This window comes from Carassius gibelio, chromosome B5 (genome assembly GCF_023724105.1).
Source record: "Carassius gibelio isolate Cgi1373 ecotype wild population from Czech Republic chromosome B5, carGib1.2-hapl.c, whole genome shotgun sequence".
Lineage (NCBI taxonomy): Eukaryota > Metazoa > Chordata > Actinopteri > Cypriniformes > Cyprinidae > Carassius > Carassius gibelio.
In genome coordinates this window covers 10694292-10711742 of record NC_068400.1, presented here as the reverse complement: position 1 = coordinate 10711742, position 17451 = coordinate 10694292, and the positions used below count along the sequence as shown (strand labels likewise).

The following is a 17451-nucleotide window of genomic DNA, read 5'->3' as shown; positions in this document are numbered from 1 at the left end:
GTGTCATTTTGACATGATTTTTATATGTGATTGAGATGATTATGTGTTATTGTGATGATTGTGATTATATGTGATTGTGAATTTGATGTGTGATATGTGATTGTGATGTGTGATTGTGGGGCGTGATTGTGATTATATGTGATTGTGATGCATGATTGTGATTATATGTGATTGTGAATTTGATGTGTGATATGTGATTGTGATGTGTGATTGTGGGGCGTGATTGTGATTATATGTGATTGCGAATTTGATGTGTGATTGTGATGTGTGATTATGCTGTGAAATTGTGATGCGTGGTTGTGAATTTGATGTTTGATTGTGATATGTGGTTGTTAAATTTATGTGTGATTGTGATATGTGATTGTGATGTGTAATTATAATGGATGATTGTGATTATATGTGTTTGTTATGTGTGAATGTGATACGTGATTGTTATTATATGTAATTGTGAATTTGATGTGTGATTGTGATATGTGACTGATGTGTGATTATGACGTGATTGTGATGCGTGGTTGTGATTATATGTGTTTGTCAATTTGATGTGTGATTATGATGTGTGATTGTGAAGTGTGATTATGACATGGGATTGTGAAGTGTGATTGTGACGTGTGATTGTGATGAATGATTGTTGATTATATGTATTTGTCAGTTTGCTGTGTGATTATGACGTGTGATTCTGTGTGTTTCAGTCGGCTGATACTACAGCTCTCAGTCACACTGTCACTGGACTGAAGCCCAACACCATGTATGAGTTCTCTGTTATGGTGACTAAAGGACGCAAGTCCAGCACGTGGAGCATGACGGCACATGCCACCACTTATGAAGCAGGTACAAACACAGGGATTCTTGTCCATTTTATATTATAAAACACTGAGTATACAGCTGATTATACTGTGTTATAGCAGAAACATCCCCCTCAGTATCTGATCTGAGTCCCTCATCACATAAGAAAGAGGAGAAAATACTCAAATGCAATAAAGAAATAAATAACTATTTAGTTCCAAGTCATGGGGCCATTAATGTGAATCTCTTGTTATATATTAACTATATTAACAAAATATTAACTTTTGATGTCAAATGGGTTCTGCTGACAAGAAGTTTGGGAATATAATTACTCAGTTTTGGTATATATAACTACATGATAAAACACCTCTTCTTGTGGTTTATGACGTCTCTCATCCACCCACCTCTACATGTAGAAAAAACAGTGTGTAAGAGTGTTTTTACTCCAGGAATAGACACATGTATCACTGTCTAAATTAATGTAATGAGTACATGAAACATCACGATCATAGGAGGCCTCGGGTTAATGCAGCTGTTTAATTAGTTCTGTGTAGTGCTGGAATTAAAGAACTGCCTGTCATCTTTGAGCGGTGGATAGTAAAGTTGCAGGTATTAAATATGAAGTCTTAATCTGACATGAGAAAAAAACAACAGAAATGCTCTCTCTTTCCATTGGTCAGCACCAAGCTCCGCCCCAAAGGACCTGACTGTGATTGGCCGAGAGGGACGTCCACGAGCCATTCTGATTAGCTGGCAGCCGCCGCTGGAGGCCAACGGACGAATCACAGGTGATGCTCAAACACACATGAGATAACAGGATAATAATTCAATTAGAGTTTTTTATGGCCATCCAATTAATAATGCCTATGAAACTCTGATCAGGACACAAATAATGTCATGCGGCAAAAATATATATATTTTTGTTTTCTGGCCAAAATATTTTGCTAACTAAATGTTGGAAAATGAATCCTCAATGAATTATATTTATATAAAAATATATTTAGTTTCAACCTTTATATACCAAAATATATATTTCAACATGTATTTCAAAATATTTCAAAATCTAACAGTACAAATGTAATGCAAAAGTTAAAATATATTATAATGTTTGCAGATTTCTTGTTACATCTGAAAAATATTGTTTGTCTTTTTTAATGCATTATACTTTCTGAAGGTGCAACAATGTGTTTTAAAGTATTAGAACCGTGGTTACAATTATTCATGATATCATCATAAGGTGCATTACAAGGCATAATTAATGTATTAGAAATCCTTAATAATGCATGGAGAGGCTTTCCCAGTGTTGTTATTCATTATTATATATGTGTGTCTGTGTGTGTGTGTGTGTGTGTGTCTGTGTGTGTGTGTGTGTGTGTGTGTGTACTGTATATATCATTTTTTTAAATCGTATTATTATTTTTATTTTTAAAGAATATTCAAGAAATATATTGTTATAAAATGTATTTCTTTAAATGTATTTTAGTAGATTTTGCCTATTTATTTAGTTATTTATTTATTCATGCTGTGAGGGTCAGAAAATTATAACAGGCTGTTAATTTAAGTGATTAAAACACACTCATGCTGCTCTGATGACTCACACACAGATGTTTCATGTGTCTCAGCACAAATGCGATGCTTCACTTGACCTTAGTGTGTGTGTGTGTGTGTGTGTGAGAGAGAGAGAGAGTCCCTGCAGAGACACTGTATTGAGTTTGATAAGAAGCAGGAAAAAATGAACCTAACACACACACACGCGCACACACACACACACAGTCCCATTAAGAGGTTGCTGAGGGTCCGTCTGGCGTTTGAAAGCTCTCGTGTGTCTTTATCTTGTCCTCATTTTCCTCACATCACACTCACATTCTCACTCGGCAGAGACTCGACCTTTGACCTCAGAGTCAGTGCTGCACTATCCCATTTAACCCCTGCTCGTCTGTGTCAGGTTATATCCTGTACTACACGCTGGACAAGAACATGCCCATCGATGACTGGGTGATGGAGCCCATCGGAGGAGACCGCCTCACACACCAGGTCATGGACCTCAACCTGGACACCGTCTACTACTTCCGCATCCAGGGCAAGAACGCTAAAGGAGTGGGACCGCTGTCGGAGCCGGTGCAGTACAGGACGGCCAAAGGTGAGCGGCTGCGTCTCAAATCATCACCAGTGCTTCATTAACACATGCTAGTAAACACTCAGATGCTGCCAAAGAAACAATCTGATTCTCTAATAACTAGGAAAAATTCTCCTGCAGAAAGAGTACATTTTTAAATAAATATGAAACTTATTTTATGCAATATTTATTGCCATGATTATTATGATTGTTATTCTTTCCTCACGAACTATTAAACATTTTTGTTATTTTAAATAAAACTGAAATTAAATAAAACATAACTATCAGATGAAAAACCCATTAGTAAATTAATACTGTAAATTAATAAAAACTCAAACTGAAATAAAAACATTAAAGATAATAATATAATATAATAATAATAATAATAATAATAATAATAATAATAATAATAATAATAATAATTGAAATGTGAAAATTAAAACTAAAATAAAAATATTCAATTTAAAATAATAATTAGAAATGTTTCCTTGGAAACAAAAAGGAATACATTTAAATCATTAACCAGACATTAAAGGTGCAATAGGTAATTGTCTTTTTTTTATTTTTGTTATACTGGTTGAATGTCTCTTCACATCCCAATAGCAATCATTAAGTTCAGTGGTATTTATGTATTCTGTGGAAGGCATAGGACCAAGAAATGTACATCCAATCAAAACACTCAGTCCAAGCGTTTTAAATGGCTTTCCTTCCTGACTGTCAGCGTGTGTATCTGCACACCTCTGTGCACACTGTTCACACAGACAGAATACATCATCAGCACGTTCACACACACTGTGCAGAAAGATCTAGAATGGCAGACAAACATCAACAATCCGGTCTTCCTTCCTGGTAATGTAGTACTTTTAAAGTTTTTTGGCTGGTGAATGACACATGACGTAGCCCAGCGGTTTCCAATTTCAGTCCTCGCGCTAACTATATTGTCTCTCTTAGTTAACACACCTGATTCAGATGACCAACTCATTAGATGTGAGCTACGTGAATGAACTGTGTACCGATCGATATGATGCCTACACCGTGTTCATTGCTCCCTACTCCCCGAGCAGGGGTTTACTTCACTTCTGAACATGGACTGGAATTGGGAACCGCTGATGTAGCCTGTTGTAGTAATGTTGTGTCTGGATTCTGGTCTGTGAGCATAAAATGCATTCAGGGGGTGTGGCTTTAAACGGCGATTGCAGGAAGGACAGGACGTTGCTTTCAGTGCTGTCAGGCTAATGTTAGCATTTTCCAAGATCTCCTATTGCATCTTTAATAGCCTACAAAATAAAATGTAACTAAAATTTTATTTAAAACTGGAATATTTTTTTATTTATTTTGCACATAGCAAAATTAACAAAATAATTTTTAAACTACAATAAAAATGAAAGCTAACTCAAAATTAAATATACAAATCCAACTAAAAAAAAATTAGAAATGTTGCCTTGGTAAATAACATGCATATATTTAAGTTGAGGCACTGTTTGTTTTGTTTATGGCGTTATGGGTTCGTTAGTAACTCTTAATGGCAGCAAGGCTGTTTGGTGTTAATTATGATGCATGGGTTTGTGTGAAGGGTCATAGACTCGGTGTGAATCTTCATCCCTACAGCCGTTTGAGACACTCGCACACATTTACTATCACACTCAACAGCTGCTGCTGTGACCTTTGACCTGCAGGAATATGATGTACTCACACACACACATGCATTATTCTGAAAAGCCAGCTGAACACTCTGTGCTTTCTTCAGTCATAAACTCAGTTACTGTATATTCCCATGTGTCTTTGATGATATAATCAGATTAATATAGCTCCATAGCTCTGTATCCTTCAGGATGTTCATTTAAACACATAATTGTGTTTAAACTTTTTTTTTTTTTGGTTAATCATCACTAGTACTTTACTAAATGTTTCATAATGTTGCATCTTTCTCTGTTCTCCTTTCTTATAGTTGAGCATCCAGATAAGATGGCCAATGATCAAGGTAAGCAAATGATCGTGTGATGAGCTGATAGGTATATGGGTGCAGAGCCAGTGGTAGTTTTATAGGCAAACATCAATGCCTTGAATTTTATGCGAGCAGCTATTGTTAGCCAGTGCAAATTGATAAACAGAGGTGTGACATGTATTATTTTTGGCTCATTAAAAATTCATCTTGCTGCCACGTTCTGGATTAATTGTAGAGGTTTGATAGAATCGGCTGGAAGTCCTGCCAAGAGAGCATTGCAATAGTCCAGCCACAGAACAAGAGCTTGAACAAGGAGTTGTGCAGCATGTTCCGAAAGAAAGGGTCTGATCTTCTTGATGTTCAGTAAAGCAAATATGCAGGATCGGACAGTTTTAGAAGCTCCAAGGCTTCTAGCTGTTTTTGAATGAGTTATGGTTGATGTGCCAAATGTGATGGTGAAATTGTGATGGAACGATGGGTTTGCTGGAATCACAAGCAGTTCTGTCTTGGCAAGGTTGAGTTGAAGGTGATGGTCCATCATCCAGGAAGAAATGTTAGACAAGCTGAGATGCGAATAGCTACCATTGGATCATCAGGATGGAAAGTGAAAATCGTGACATTTGCCAAGTATGGTTACCCATACTTGGAATTGGTGCTCTGCATTTAATCCATCCAAGTGCACACACACAGCAGTGAGAAGTGAACACACACCTGGAGCAGTGGGCGGCTATAGATCCAGCACCTGGGGAGCAACTTGGGGTTTAGTGCCTTGCTCAAGGGCACTTCAGCCATGGGTATTGAGGATGGAAGAGAGCGCTGTTCATTCACTCCCTCCCACCTACAACTCCTGCCAGCACCGTGACTCAAACCAGTGTCCTTATGGTAACTAGTCCAGCTCTCTAACAATTAGGCCACAGCTGCCCATAAAAGCTTCCTTTGTCCCTGGGTGGGCTCGAACCACCTTCCTTTCGGTTAACAGCAGAACGCGCTAGTCTATTGCACCACAGAGACTGGCGGTCTCTGGTGCATTCTCTGGCAGAATGACAGATAGAGTTGAGTGTCATCAGCATAGCAGTGGTATGAAAAGCCATATTTCTGAATGACAGAACCTGATGATGCCATGTAGACAGAGAAGAGAAGTGGTCCGAGAACTGAGCCCTGAGGCACCCCAGTAGTTAGTAATTTGACACCTCACCTCTCCAAGATACTTTGAAGGACCTATCTGATAGGTGAGACTCAAACCATTGAAGTGTTGTTCCTGAGATGCTCTTTGCCAGTAGCGTTGATAGGAGGATCTGGTGGTTAACCGTGTCAAAAGCAGAGGACAGATCAAGCAGGATAAGTACATGAAGATTTGGATTCCGCTCTTGCCAGTCTTAGAGCTTCAACAACTGAGAGAAAGCCAGTCTCGGTTGAATGTCCACTTCTGAGGCCAGATTGGTTGCTGTCAATGAGGTTGTTCTGTGTGAGAAATGCAGAGACTTTGTTGAACACAGCTCGTTCAAGTGTTTTTGAAATGAAAGGAAGAAGGGAAACTGGTCTATAGTTCTCTAAAAGATAAGGGTTTAGGGTGGGTTTCTTAAGTAGTGGAGTTATACGAAAAACACCAGTGTGGAGGGATGTGTTGATGATGTGAATGAGTGCAGGTACAACTGCAGGAGAAATGGCTTGAAGAAGATGAGATGGAATAGGATCAAGCAGACAAGTAGTAGGATGATTAGAAAAGAAGAGTTTGGAGACTTCTGCCTCAGAGAGTGAAGAGAAGGATGTAAATGAGTGTATGTTTGCTGGTGAGATGTGCTTGACGGATTGTGTTGTGGAAAATTTTGCACTGATGTTTTTAAATTTGTTATGGTAGTATGTCCTAAAATATATTCATTAAAGAATAATTTACAAAGGAGTGAACATGTGGTGAAAATGTGTTCATGTTTAGGGCCTCCTAGATCAGGATGAGTTTGTTTCTTCACCAGATTTGGAGAAATTTAACATTGCGTGTGTCTCAGCAATGGATGCTCTGCAGTGAATGGGTGCCGTCAGAATGAGAGTCCAAACAGCTGATAAAAACATCACAATAGTCCACAAGTAATCCACAGTACTCCAGTCCATCAGTGAACATCTGAAGAAATCAAAAGCTGAAATAAATCCAGCATTAAGACATTTTGTTTTTCAATTAAAACACATAGTCCATAATAACACTTCCTCCAGTGAAAAAGTGCATCTCCTGTTGTCTCGCACATCAAAATCCAGCCACATATTTGCTCAGAGCTGTTTAAACTCTTCTTGATCTGTGTGGATTTTTCAGATTCAGATTTGTTTCAGCTTTTGTCTTCTCCAGATGTTAACTAATGAACTGGAGTGATGTGCATTATTGTGATGTTTTTTCAGCTGTTTGGACTCTCATTCTGACGGCACCCATTCACTGCAGAGCATCCATTGATGAGACACTGATGCAGTGCTACATTTCTACAAACCTGATGAAGAAACAAACCTGTGTGTGTGTGTGTGTGTGTGTGTGTGTGGGTGTGTGTGGGTGTGTGTGTGGGTGTGTGTGTGTTTTAAAGTCAAAGAGGATGAATAATTGCTTTCTCCCCAAACTCCCAGCTCTAATCTCCATCTCTCGTCTTCCTTTAAACAAAATCCCCTTTATGAATTGTCCTCAGAGCGTCTGGTCTCTCGTTTGCTGCTGATAATTCTTTGTCTGAATGGACTGAATTATAACGGGGTTTATTAAGAGTCTTTGAGTGCTGTGTTGTGTTAGGAATAGTGTGCTGATAACGGCGGTGAGGAGAGACAGACATCTTTAATGAGAGTTCCTTCCTTTTACGCCGCAGCAGGAATCTCAATCTCTGTGTCAGTGTGATTGACTGCGTTTGTCCAGTTGATTTTATGGTTTCTGAGAACACAGATGGAATCGCAGAACACAGTCATAAAAATTGCATTTATATTAATTATTAATTATATAATTAATAAAGGATGGTAAAAAAAATACAATAAAAAAAAATCTGATTCACAAAAAAAAAAAAAAAAAAATTAGGACAGAAATACCTCACAATTACAGTAGAATGTTCTTTGCAAAGAAATAATAGCGACACAAAAAAATGATAATAATAATAACAACACTTTTTTAAGGAATATCATACAAATTTTTTTTGCCTGAATAATTAAAATAATTAAGCTTTGATTTAATTAAATTTAAAATATTAATCATAGTGTTCATTTTAACTTACTGGGGAAAACTAAATAAATAAATAACATTTCTTAAAGTAAAACATAAAAAAGTAATACATTAATAAATTGTTCAAGAAGAATGAATTCAATTAATTTAATATGCTTTTGATTTTTAAAATTGTTAACTCTGAACTATTAGAACATAATCCAGAAGAATTCAACTGAAAACAAAATCTAAGGAAAAAAATAAACAGATTTCATAGAACTCGTATTTATACTTGTAATAAATTGTTGTTAATTTGTTTCATGATTTTAGTATAGATGTATTTTTTGATTAATAAAAATAATTTCATAGGGCTCTTAAAAAAAATTTTTTTTTTACATTTGGAATAAAAAATAATTTGCTTCATGATTTCAAATAAGTAGACATGCTTTCCGATAAAATTAAACAAAGTCCAAAACAAATTTGAACAGAAAAATAACTGAGAGAATAAATAGAAGACAGCATTTCACTTGGGCTTGAACCGAAACTGGAGTTATTTTCATCTAAATAAGCTTTACTGTTTCTCCTCAACACACAGTCTATTAAGGTAAATCACAGTATATCACAGTAAACTTCATCAGAGACGTGAGAGTTCCTCATGTCTGAAGATCATCAGCACTAAAACCAAACTCCAAGCACTCCAGATTCTCCTCCAGAGCCTCATCCTCGGTTTATTACTCTGAGACCCTCACCTTCACTGGGAAGGACTGGCGCTCTCCAACAAACACTAGAAAGCTTGCAGAGATTGCCCCCATGTATTTGGGGACCTCATTACATCTGAAGAGTTTGGTGAAATTAAAGAGAAGACGATCTTGTAGAATGACTTTCAGACCGAGCAGAGATTTACCTCACTGCGAAATATCATGCTCTTCCTCAGTATTTAGGTCTGGTTTTTCAGTATAAATATCTAAACATCTTAACTTGATGAATTTATGCTTAGAACGAGACGAAATGTCTACCAATGGAGTGTGAAAAATAATCTTGTTTTCCATTGTTATTACTGTAAATAGGTGTTTCTGACTCCATTGACAGATATTTGTTCTTGTTTTAGGTTTAAAACTACAGTAAGTGATAAATTTTTCAGAAAACAAGACTTCTCGTTAGCAGGGTTTTGCAAGCCTTAAATAAAGTCTTAATTCATGTTTTTGACAAATTATATTCTCAAAAGATCTTAAATCAGTATTGAGGAGGAACATTATGTTTTAAATTAAATGTTAAATGTTGCATTCCTGGCAAAAATTAATTATCTTCTTACTTTTTTGTCTTGTTTTCTAGTGCAAATATACATGTGCTGGTCATATAATTAGAATATCAGCAAAAAGTTGATTTATTTCATTAATTCCATTCAAAAAGTGAAACTTGTTCATTCATTACACACAGACTGATCTATTTCAAATGTTTATTTCTTTTAATTTTGAGGATTATAACTGACAACTAAGGAAAATCACAAATTCATTATCTCAGAAAATTAGAATATTACTTAAGAGCAACACAAGGAAAGGATTTTTTGAAATCTTGGCCAACTGAAAAGGGTCTGGGTCTGGCATATCACATCTTCCTCTTCACAATACCCCACAGATTCTCTCTGGGGTTAAGGTCAGGTGAGTTTGCTGGCCTATTAAGAACAGGGAGACCATGGTCCTTAAACCAGGTACTGGTAGCTTTATCACTGTGTGCAGGTGCAGAGTCCTGTTGGAAAATGAAATCTGCATCTCCATAAAGTTGTTCAGCAGCAGGAAGCAGGAAGTGCTCTAAAACTTCCTGGTATACGGCTGTGTTGACCTTTGAGCTCAGAAAACACAGTGGATCAACACCAGCAGATGACATAGACCCCAAACCATCACTGACTGTGGAAACTACACTGGAGCTCAAGCAACGTGGATTGTGTGTCTCTCCTCTCTTCCTCCAGATTCTGGGACCCTGATTTCCAAAGGAAATGCTAAATTTACTTTCATCAGAGAACAGAACTGTGGAGCACTCTTCAGCAGTCCAGTCCTTTTTGAAGTGAGACGCTTCTGACGCTGTCTGTTGTTCAAGAGTGGCTTGACACAAGGAATGCGAAGCTGAAACCCATGTCTTGCATTCGTCTGTGTGTAGTGGTTCTTGAAGCACTGGCTCCAGCTGCAGTCCACTCTTTGTGAATCTCCCCCACATTTCTGTATGGGTTTTGTTTCACAATCCTCTCCAGGGGACGGTTATCCCTATTGCTTGTACTATTTTTTTCTACCACATCTTTTCCTTCCCTTCGCCTCTCTATTAATGTGCTTGGACACAGAGCTCTGTGAACAGACAGCCTCTTTTGCAATGGCCTTTCGTGTCTTGCCCTCCTTGTGCAAGGTGTCAATTGTCATCTTTTGGACAACTGTCAAGTCAGCAGTCTTCCCCATGATTGTGTATCCTACAGAACTAGACTGAGAGAACATTTAAAGGCTTTGCAGGTGTTTTGAGTTAATTAGCTGATTAGAGTCTGGCACCAGGTGTCTTCAATATTGAACCTTTTCACAATATTCTAATTGTGAATATTAGAATATTAAGTGAGTTTTTGATTAAAACAAGAACAAATATCTGTCCATGGGGAACACATTTTTTTAAATTATTGTTATTATTATTTGAATAATATTAGTTTTTTCTGAGGCAAGTGAAAGATTTATTTTTGTTTTAGTTAAAAACTCACTTCATTTTGATCAGTTTCTCTGGTAAAACCATATTGATGTATTGTGTCTGATTCAATTAAATCTGCCTTCATCAAACCTGCAGAAACCTGGCTTAGTCTTTTGACATCTCATGCAAACATCCTTAAATCAAGAGACATTTATTTGAGAAGCAAAATAACAAGAAAATAAGTCTTGATATCATCATCAGAGAGAGATAGTGGGTGTGTATATACATGTGTGTGTGTGTGTGAGAGAGAGAGAGAGAGAGAGAGAGAGAGAGAGAGAGAGAGTGAGTATGACTCTGACCTCAGCGTTTCTCTCTCTGGTCTCAGGTCGTCATGGAGACAGCGGTTACTGGCCTTCTGACAATAACCCGATTGACATGAGCAGCCTGAACGGTGAGAATGATCTTATATGAGCAGAACATCACAGTTTTTACTGTAAACATCTAAACACTAAAACAGTAGTCTGTCAGTCTTGTGTTTATGAAACATTGTAATAGAAATGCTGCTGAACACAAATATGCAATGCTATTTTCAACATGCAATCGCAGCATGAAACAACTGAATTTACTGACTGTGTTTATTAATGTTCCCGATCTTAATCTGAATGATTCATCAGAGACAAAATTCTGAAGAAATAATATATGTCTTGAGAATCTTTCATCAGTTACTTCCTCCACCTGAGAAATTACTTTCCTCTTTATCTGTAGTTCAGTCTGTGCTCTGAATCTTCTGCTCATTTCATTTGCTCTTTAGCTCAGAAATACACTACGAGAATTTTTAGGAAAAAAGTAATGCTTTTATTCATCAAGGATGCATGACATTGATCAAGGTTGCAGTAAAAACATTTATAGTGATTCTATTTCAAATAAATGCTGTTCCCTTTCAGTCAGTCATGTTCGCCGTTATGTAAGTGATTGCCGAATTGGGATCTCACTAGAGAGACAAATCACCTTTGAGTGTAAACAAACCAATGAATATTTGCGTGTGAGATTTGCATCACGTACCCTGCCCTGCAGTGCTGGTATGTAAGCAGAGCGCGTCCAGTCACACATGCAGAGTATCGTCAAGACAGCCTGTTCGAAAGCGAGTGTTGGTGTAACGGCGCGTCAGCGGGGGTTAGCAGAGCTGCTGCTTTGATCTCGGCGTACTGCAGCTTCCTTTCTATGGACACGCTGCAACTCCTCCTGGGAGCTTCTGCACTTCAGTGTTTTTCTAAAAGACCAAATACTAAAAGAGCTGCATTGGGGGACGAGCTAGGCTCTGGAGATGAGGACTCGGCTGCGTTGCCTCCTTCTGGGAGAGCGGTATTGCCCGAGTCAGATCCAGAGCTGACTGCTATGCTTGCCCAGGCCGCCAAAAGCGTCGGGTTGCAATGGAAATCCCCCCCATCTCCCAAATGCTCAAGGCTAGATGATGGAGATGGTGGAGAGCTTCGCCCAACATTTAATTGCTGCACAGAAGCAGACGGAGGTAATTAAGAACATCCTGCCCTGGCAGCCTCACTGTTGTCGTCACCCCGGCACCGACTGCAACCCATCTGCCTGCCCATCGCCTCCACCTCCGCTCCAGCTCAGCCTCAGCAGCAGCCTTCAAACCGGCCGCAGAGTGGAGCTGGCAGCTGTAAAGCACCAGGGCAAGCAGTGTCCATGAGACGGGCAACCTGAAGACTCTAGATCCTGCTCTTCAGGAGATGGTGATGGCAAAGCTCCTTCCCCCAGAGGAGGGCCGGGTGGAGAATTTTTGTTTCCTTTTTGTGTTGTTCCACCGCTGGCTCCCCAGTCAGTGGTACCCAAACATTCAATAAAAGAGCAATTTCCTGTTTCTCTGGGTCTCAAGAGGGCCAGGATGGCAGTGCACAAGGCAGGGCTTCAACACCGTCCCCCACTCCTTTTGCCAGCAGGCAGCAGGGCCCAGTTCGAGGACGCTTTGCACCTCTCAGTCAGACCCCACTGCAGGACACTGTGCCCTCCGGGTCGGTTCCCTGTGCTCCATCTTGCTGCTCCACTGCGGGTACGTCGATGGTTCCCCTATTCCTGCTTATTTGGTTTCTGGGGGCCTGGCTAGCACTCCCCAGACTGTCTTGCTGGCTTACGAGAACAATCAGACTCGGCTATGCGATTCAGTTCTCCTGGCATCCTCCTAGGGGTGGGCGATATCTCGATATTTAAAATATATCGAGATTTTTTTTAAACACGATGGATTTTGACATATCGTATACATCAATATATTGTTTATATTTAATTCTGATTCCGTCACTTTGCTTGTTTGCTTTCTCTGTGCTGTGCTCGCCCCCGCCTCCTTGATTTTGTCCCTCCTCCCCTCGAGTGTTGTCTCTTTGAACAATGGCGGTGTCCGCAACCAGCCCAGAGGCTACAGAACTAGTCAAAAAAAAAAGGACAACTGTGGACGGAATCGCGGAATCCAGTCATAAAAACTGAATTTACAGTTTAACCTGAAATGTCACGAAATGTGCCATGAATTCGGGCCGTCCAACTCTCACGTTGTCCAGAAACCCCGTCCTGGATATGTGCCCAAAGTTCCCACCATGCCTTTCAAGGATCAGTTAGTTAACTTACAAGCACTGCCCCCACCTCGATAGCGGACATCTGTAGAGCTGCAGGCTGGTCGACGCCTTACATGTTTGCGAGATTCTATAATCTCCATATAGTGCCTATGTCCTCTTCTGTACTAGCCTTAGGTGGTCAGTAGCAATGGCCTCGCTCTATGTCAATCACCCTTGCTGCGTCATTCCCCTCTGTAGACCGGATATGTGTGCCTAAGTCCTTCTCAGTTCAGTTTCCCTTTTGGTGATCCCTGTTGAAGTTCCTCCCACACCCTTGGCATTCCAGCGTGGCAGAGTGCCAGACACCAGGTCCAGCACACACGTGTATGCCCAAGGTCAGCCCTTGTGCTGGGCTACGTGCCCTTGTGTAGTAGTTCCCCCTCCAGGTGATCCCATATGTGTAGTATTCCGCTGGACAGTTTCCTTCATATGTAGTACTGCCCTGTGGCCAGTCCATAAGTATAATTCCATGTGGCTTCCGTAACGTTCCTTTGGGATACGCTTTCCCATTGTTATACAAAATCTCACTGTATGGAACAGCAGTGGCGGATTCCTCTGCCTAAGTCCTGTGCTATTTTCCGCTCCTGGTATGGGGGGACTTTCACAGGGCACTGGAGGGGGTTAACAATAGTGGTGTTTTCCATATGCAACCCAATTAGTCAGTCACTGACCTAATGTCAAACGTGACTAACTGAAAGAGAACGTCTCAGTTACATATTTAACCCTTGTTACATTCTGTCACAACAGTTGCTGTACCACCGCTGTACGGCCAAGGCACACCTTCTCGGCCCCTGAATGTGTTTCTGCACTTGCTCTCTTATATACCTGCACTGTGAGGCAGGGACAGCGATACAAATCTTGCACACCAACATTCATTGGCTTGTTTTGTTAACACTCAAAGGTGGTTTGTCTCTCTAGCAAGATCCCAATTCGTCAGTCACTGACATAAAATAAATGACAGTTTAACAGATATTCACATAGAAAACAGATGTTTTGCATTTTATTAATGTTTCCTATTTTATCCTGTACGTTTGTTCAAATAAATGAAGCCTTGGTGAGCAGAAGAGACTTCTTTCAAAAACTGACCCCAATCTTTTGATAGTGTTAACATATAGATTATATGAGGCATTAACAGACGTATAAACAAATGTGTTTAATTAAGCATTAGGGCATGTGTATGTGTAAATGCGTGTGACCAATGCAGTGTAAAATATTAATTTGCGTATGCAATAAAGCGTGAAATAAACAGTGAAATAATTACCCTTTTAACAGTCATAATCACAGTAAAGTCATATTAATTCCTAGTTTGAATTCTAAAGCTCAGTCGCCTGTGGACTGTTTATAATTGCCAAGCAACATGATGATTATAGATCATCTATAAACATGATCAATTCAGACATGTAGAGGTCAGCAGTTATCATCCACTGGTGCTCATGGCTTGTGTTTTAAACGCACAGGTCACCCAAAAATGAAAATACTGTCATCAGTTACTCAACTTTTTTCTGGTATTGCACCTAAAATGTGGAATAGCCTTCCATTATGCCTTAGAACTGCAAGCACTTTCTGATTTTAAATTCAAGTTTACATTTTTTTTTATGCTTTCAATACATTATAAGGCTTTTAATGTATTGAAGAGATTAATACAATCTCTTTTATTGTTTGTCTTATCTTGAATGTTGTTATAGTTGTATCAATGTAAGCACTTTGGTAAACTATGTTGTTTTAAACTGTGCTCTAGAAATAAACAAAAGAGGAAATTTTGACAGACAGATGACAGTAGCCATTGACTATTTGTTTCTTACTATGGAGGTCACACATATTATTCAAAATATCTTCTTTTGACCACAACAGAAGAAAGAACTCACATAAGTTTGGAAGTAAATGAGTGTAAATTATGACGAAATTGTACCTTTACGTGACTGAACATGATGTGGATGATGCAGCACTGATTTTAATCAAATCTCATTTATCTAAAGTGCTGATGAACACAGGGGTCCAAACCGACATGCACACACACACACACACACACACACACACACATAGAGTGCTAATGTTGAGGTGTGCATTGTGAGCTCAGTATTGTTGATTTCAGAGCCTCCGATCGGTCAGATGCGGCCGCCTCATGGCAGCGTGACGCCGCAGAAGAACAGCAACCTGCTGGTGATCATCGTTGTTTCTGTGGGAGCCGTGACTGTGGTGGTGGTGGTGATTGTTGCCCTGATCTGCACCCGCCGCTCATCCGCAGAGCAGAGGAAGTGAGTTTGTTGGTATAGTATAATGTAATGTAATATAATATCTGTAAATCCACTCTCTGACAGTAAGTGGCGCTTATAGAGCAGCATAATTACAGCTGTTTTCAGTAACATGGACTATAATCCATGTTACATACCGTAAGGGGAAACTCCTGTTTTTCTGCTGCTCCAGAAGCGCCACCTGCTGTCAGAGAGTGGATTCACAGAGACTTACAATCACATTCATTCTGTGAGCAGCCTCTATCTGGACTAAAAACGGTCTGGATTTGCATGACCTGCTGTGAATTTTCACCTGTTTATGAAAAACTAATTATGTGGATTCTACACTTTCAAACAATTCGGATTAGTTATATAGATTTTTTTATGGAGCGGATAAAATACGTTATTATTTATTAATCAGTTATCATTTTGAAATATACCTTTTCTTTATTTAAATGCTGATATGTGAGGTTTACTATTTTAGAATGCTTTATTTGAACATTTCGTGCATGCTATTCAGTCATGTTGTCATTTAAAATCCAGTATTTTTTGTAATGTTATAGTTTTAGTGTTTATGCAACAGAAATAAATTGTTTTGTTTGTTTGTTGACTTTAAATACAAAACATGCTGAAACTATTTATTTGTCAGTTTTGAACCATTCTAAAAATACCATGATAATTCTGATAACTGTAATAATTTAGGTTACTATAATCGTGATAAGAAATTTTCATACCATTACATCTCTAATATATAATATAATATGTCAGTGTTTTGACTCTTTACCTGCCAGTATTTTTTTTAAAGATGCCAGCCACCACCAGCATTTTTTATAATTTTCACAAAACTTTCATAGCCCAGAATATTTTTTTTTTATCAGTTTTATGCATACTTTTTTAATCAACACTTAGATGTGGGTAAGTTTCATAAAATAAAAAACAACAACATTTTAATCAAAAACCAAAGAAAATTGTGTTTTTGTCAAAATTACATCAGGATCAGATTCAAAGTGATGATCAAAACCTGGATGAACTTGATCAATTCCATCAGCACATTAAAAAATTTCAAGTCATAAGCTACTTCCTGTCAACATTTCATTCAGTAAGTTTTGATTTATATGCAGTTTAACACTTGATGATTGCATTATTTTACATACGCATCTGATTACATACATGGTTGCTTGTTTCTGCTTCTTCTTTACCCTGGTTTGACCCAGAGATTCAGTACTCTACCAGAAGATGTGTAAAACCCTTACTGTATAACAGTGAAAATACAGAAAGCCTGAAAATTCCATCAGTGGCAGGAAAAGAGTTAAGAGGCATGAGTAACACTATAGACTAGTGTCACACGTGTGACATCATCAGTGTTTCTAATGATGACATTAACCAGCAGAAGTGTTTTCTAGATAAGAGGGTGTGAGACTGTCTGTGTGAAGGTGAGATGTCACAAGTTCAGACTTCATTAGCACCTGCCACGCACACACACACACACACGCACATATACACACAATTCAAAACAGTTCAGTGTGAGAGCAGCAGCCCTGCAGACAAACAACATCATTGTGTTTAAAAATATGAACTGTGATATTATTACTTTCTTTGTGTGTGTGTGTGTGTGTGAGAGAGAGAGAGAGAGACAGAGAGATCACACAAGTCACACTTGTGATCCATGTATATTTATTAATTTGATTTACATTTACAAAACTTTAATATAATATTTACATTTAATAATTTAGCAGACACTTCTATCCAATGTGAATGGAAGAATTAAAACTCAACAAAAGAACAATGATATGCAATTACTTTAACAAGTCTCAGTAAGCTTAATACAGTATTATTTTATAATGCAATTATATAAATAAAAATAAAGAATATGGATAGAATAGAAAAAGAATAGAGAAAGCTAGTGTTAGAGGTCTTTTTTTGCTTTTGTTATTTGTATAATA

At 38.5% G+C, this 17451-nt stretch overlaps 1 protein-coding gene across 3 annotated transcripts in view; it reads left to right on the top strand.

Moving 5' to 3' along the window:
- dcc (DCC netrin 1 receptor) overlaps positions 1 to 17451 on the top strand; it is a 167710-nt gene that overhangs the window by 129221 nt on the left and 21038 nt on the right. For all 3 annotated transcript variants that reach the window (XM_052555810.1, XM_052555809.1, XM_052555808.1), the window contains exons 18-23: positions 690 to 828; positions 1464 to 1571; positions 2729 to 2923; positions 4848 to 4880; positions 11042 to 11107; positions 15370 to 15532. In XM_052555810.1, coding sequence (XP_052411770.1) covers positions 690 to 828; positions 1464 to 1571; positions 2729 to 2923; positions 4848 to 4880; positions 11042 to 11107; positions 15370 to 15532 — 704 coding nt within the window. The remainder of the gene's footprint in view (positions 1 to 689; positions 829 to 1463; positions 1572 to 2728; positions 2924 to 4847; positions 4881 to 11041; positions 11108 to 15369; positions 15533 to 17451) is intronic.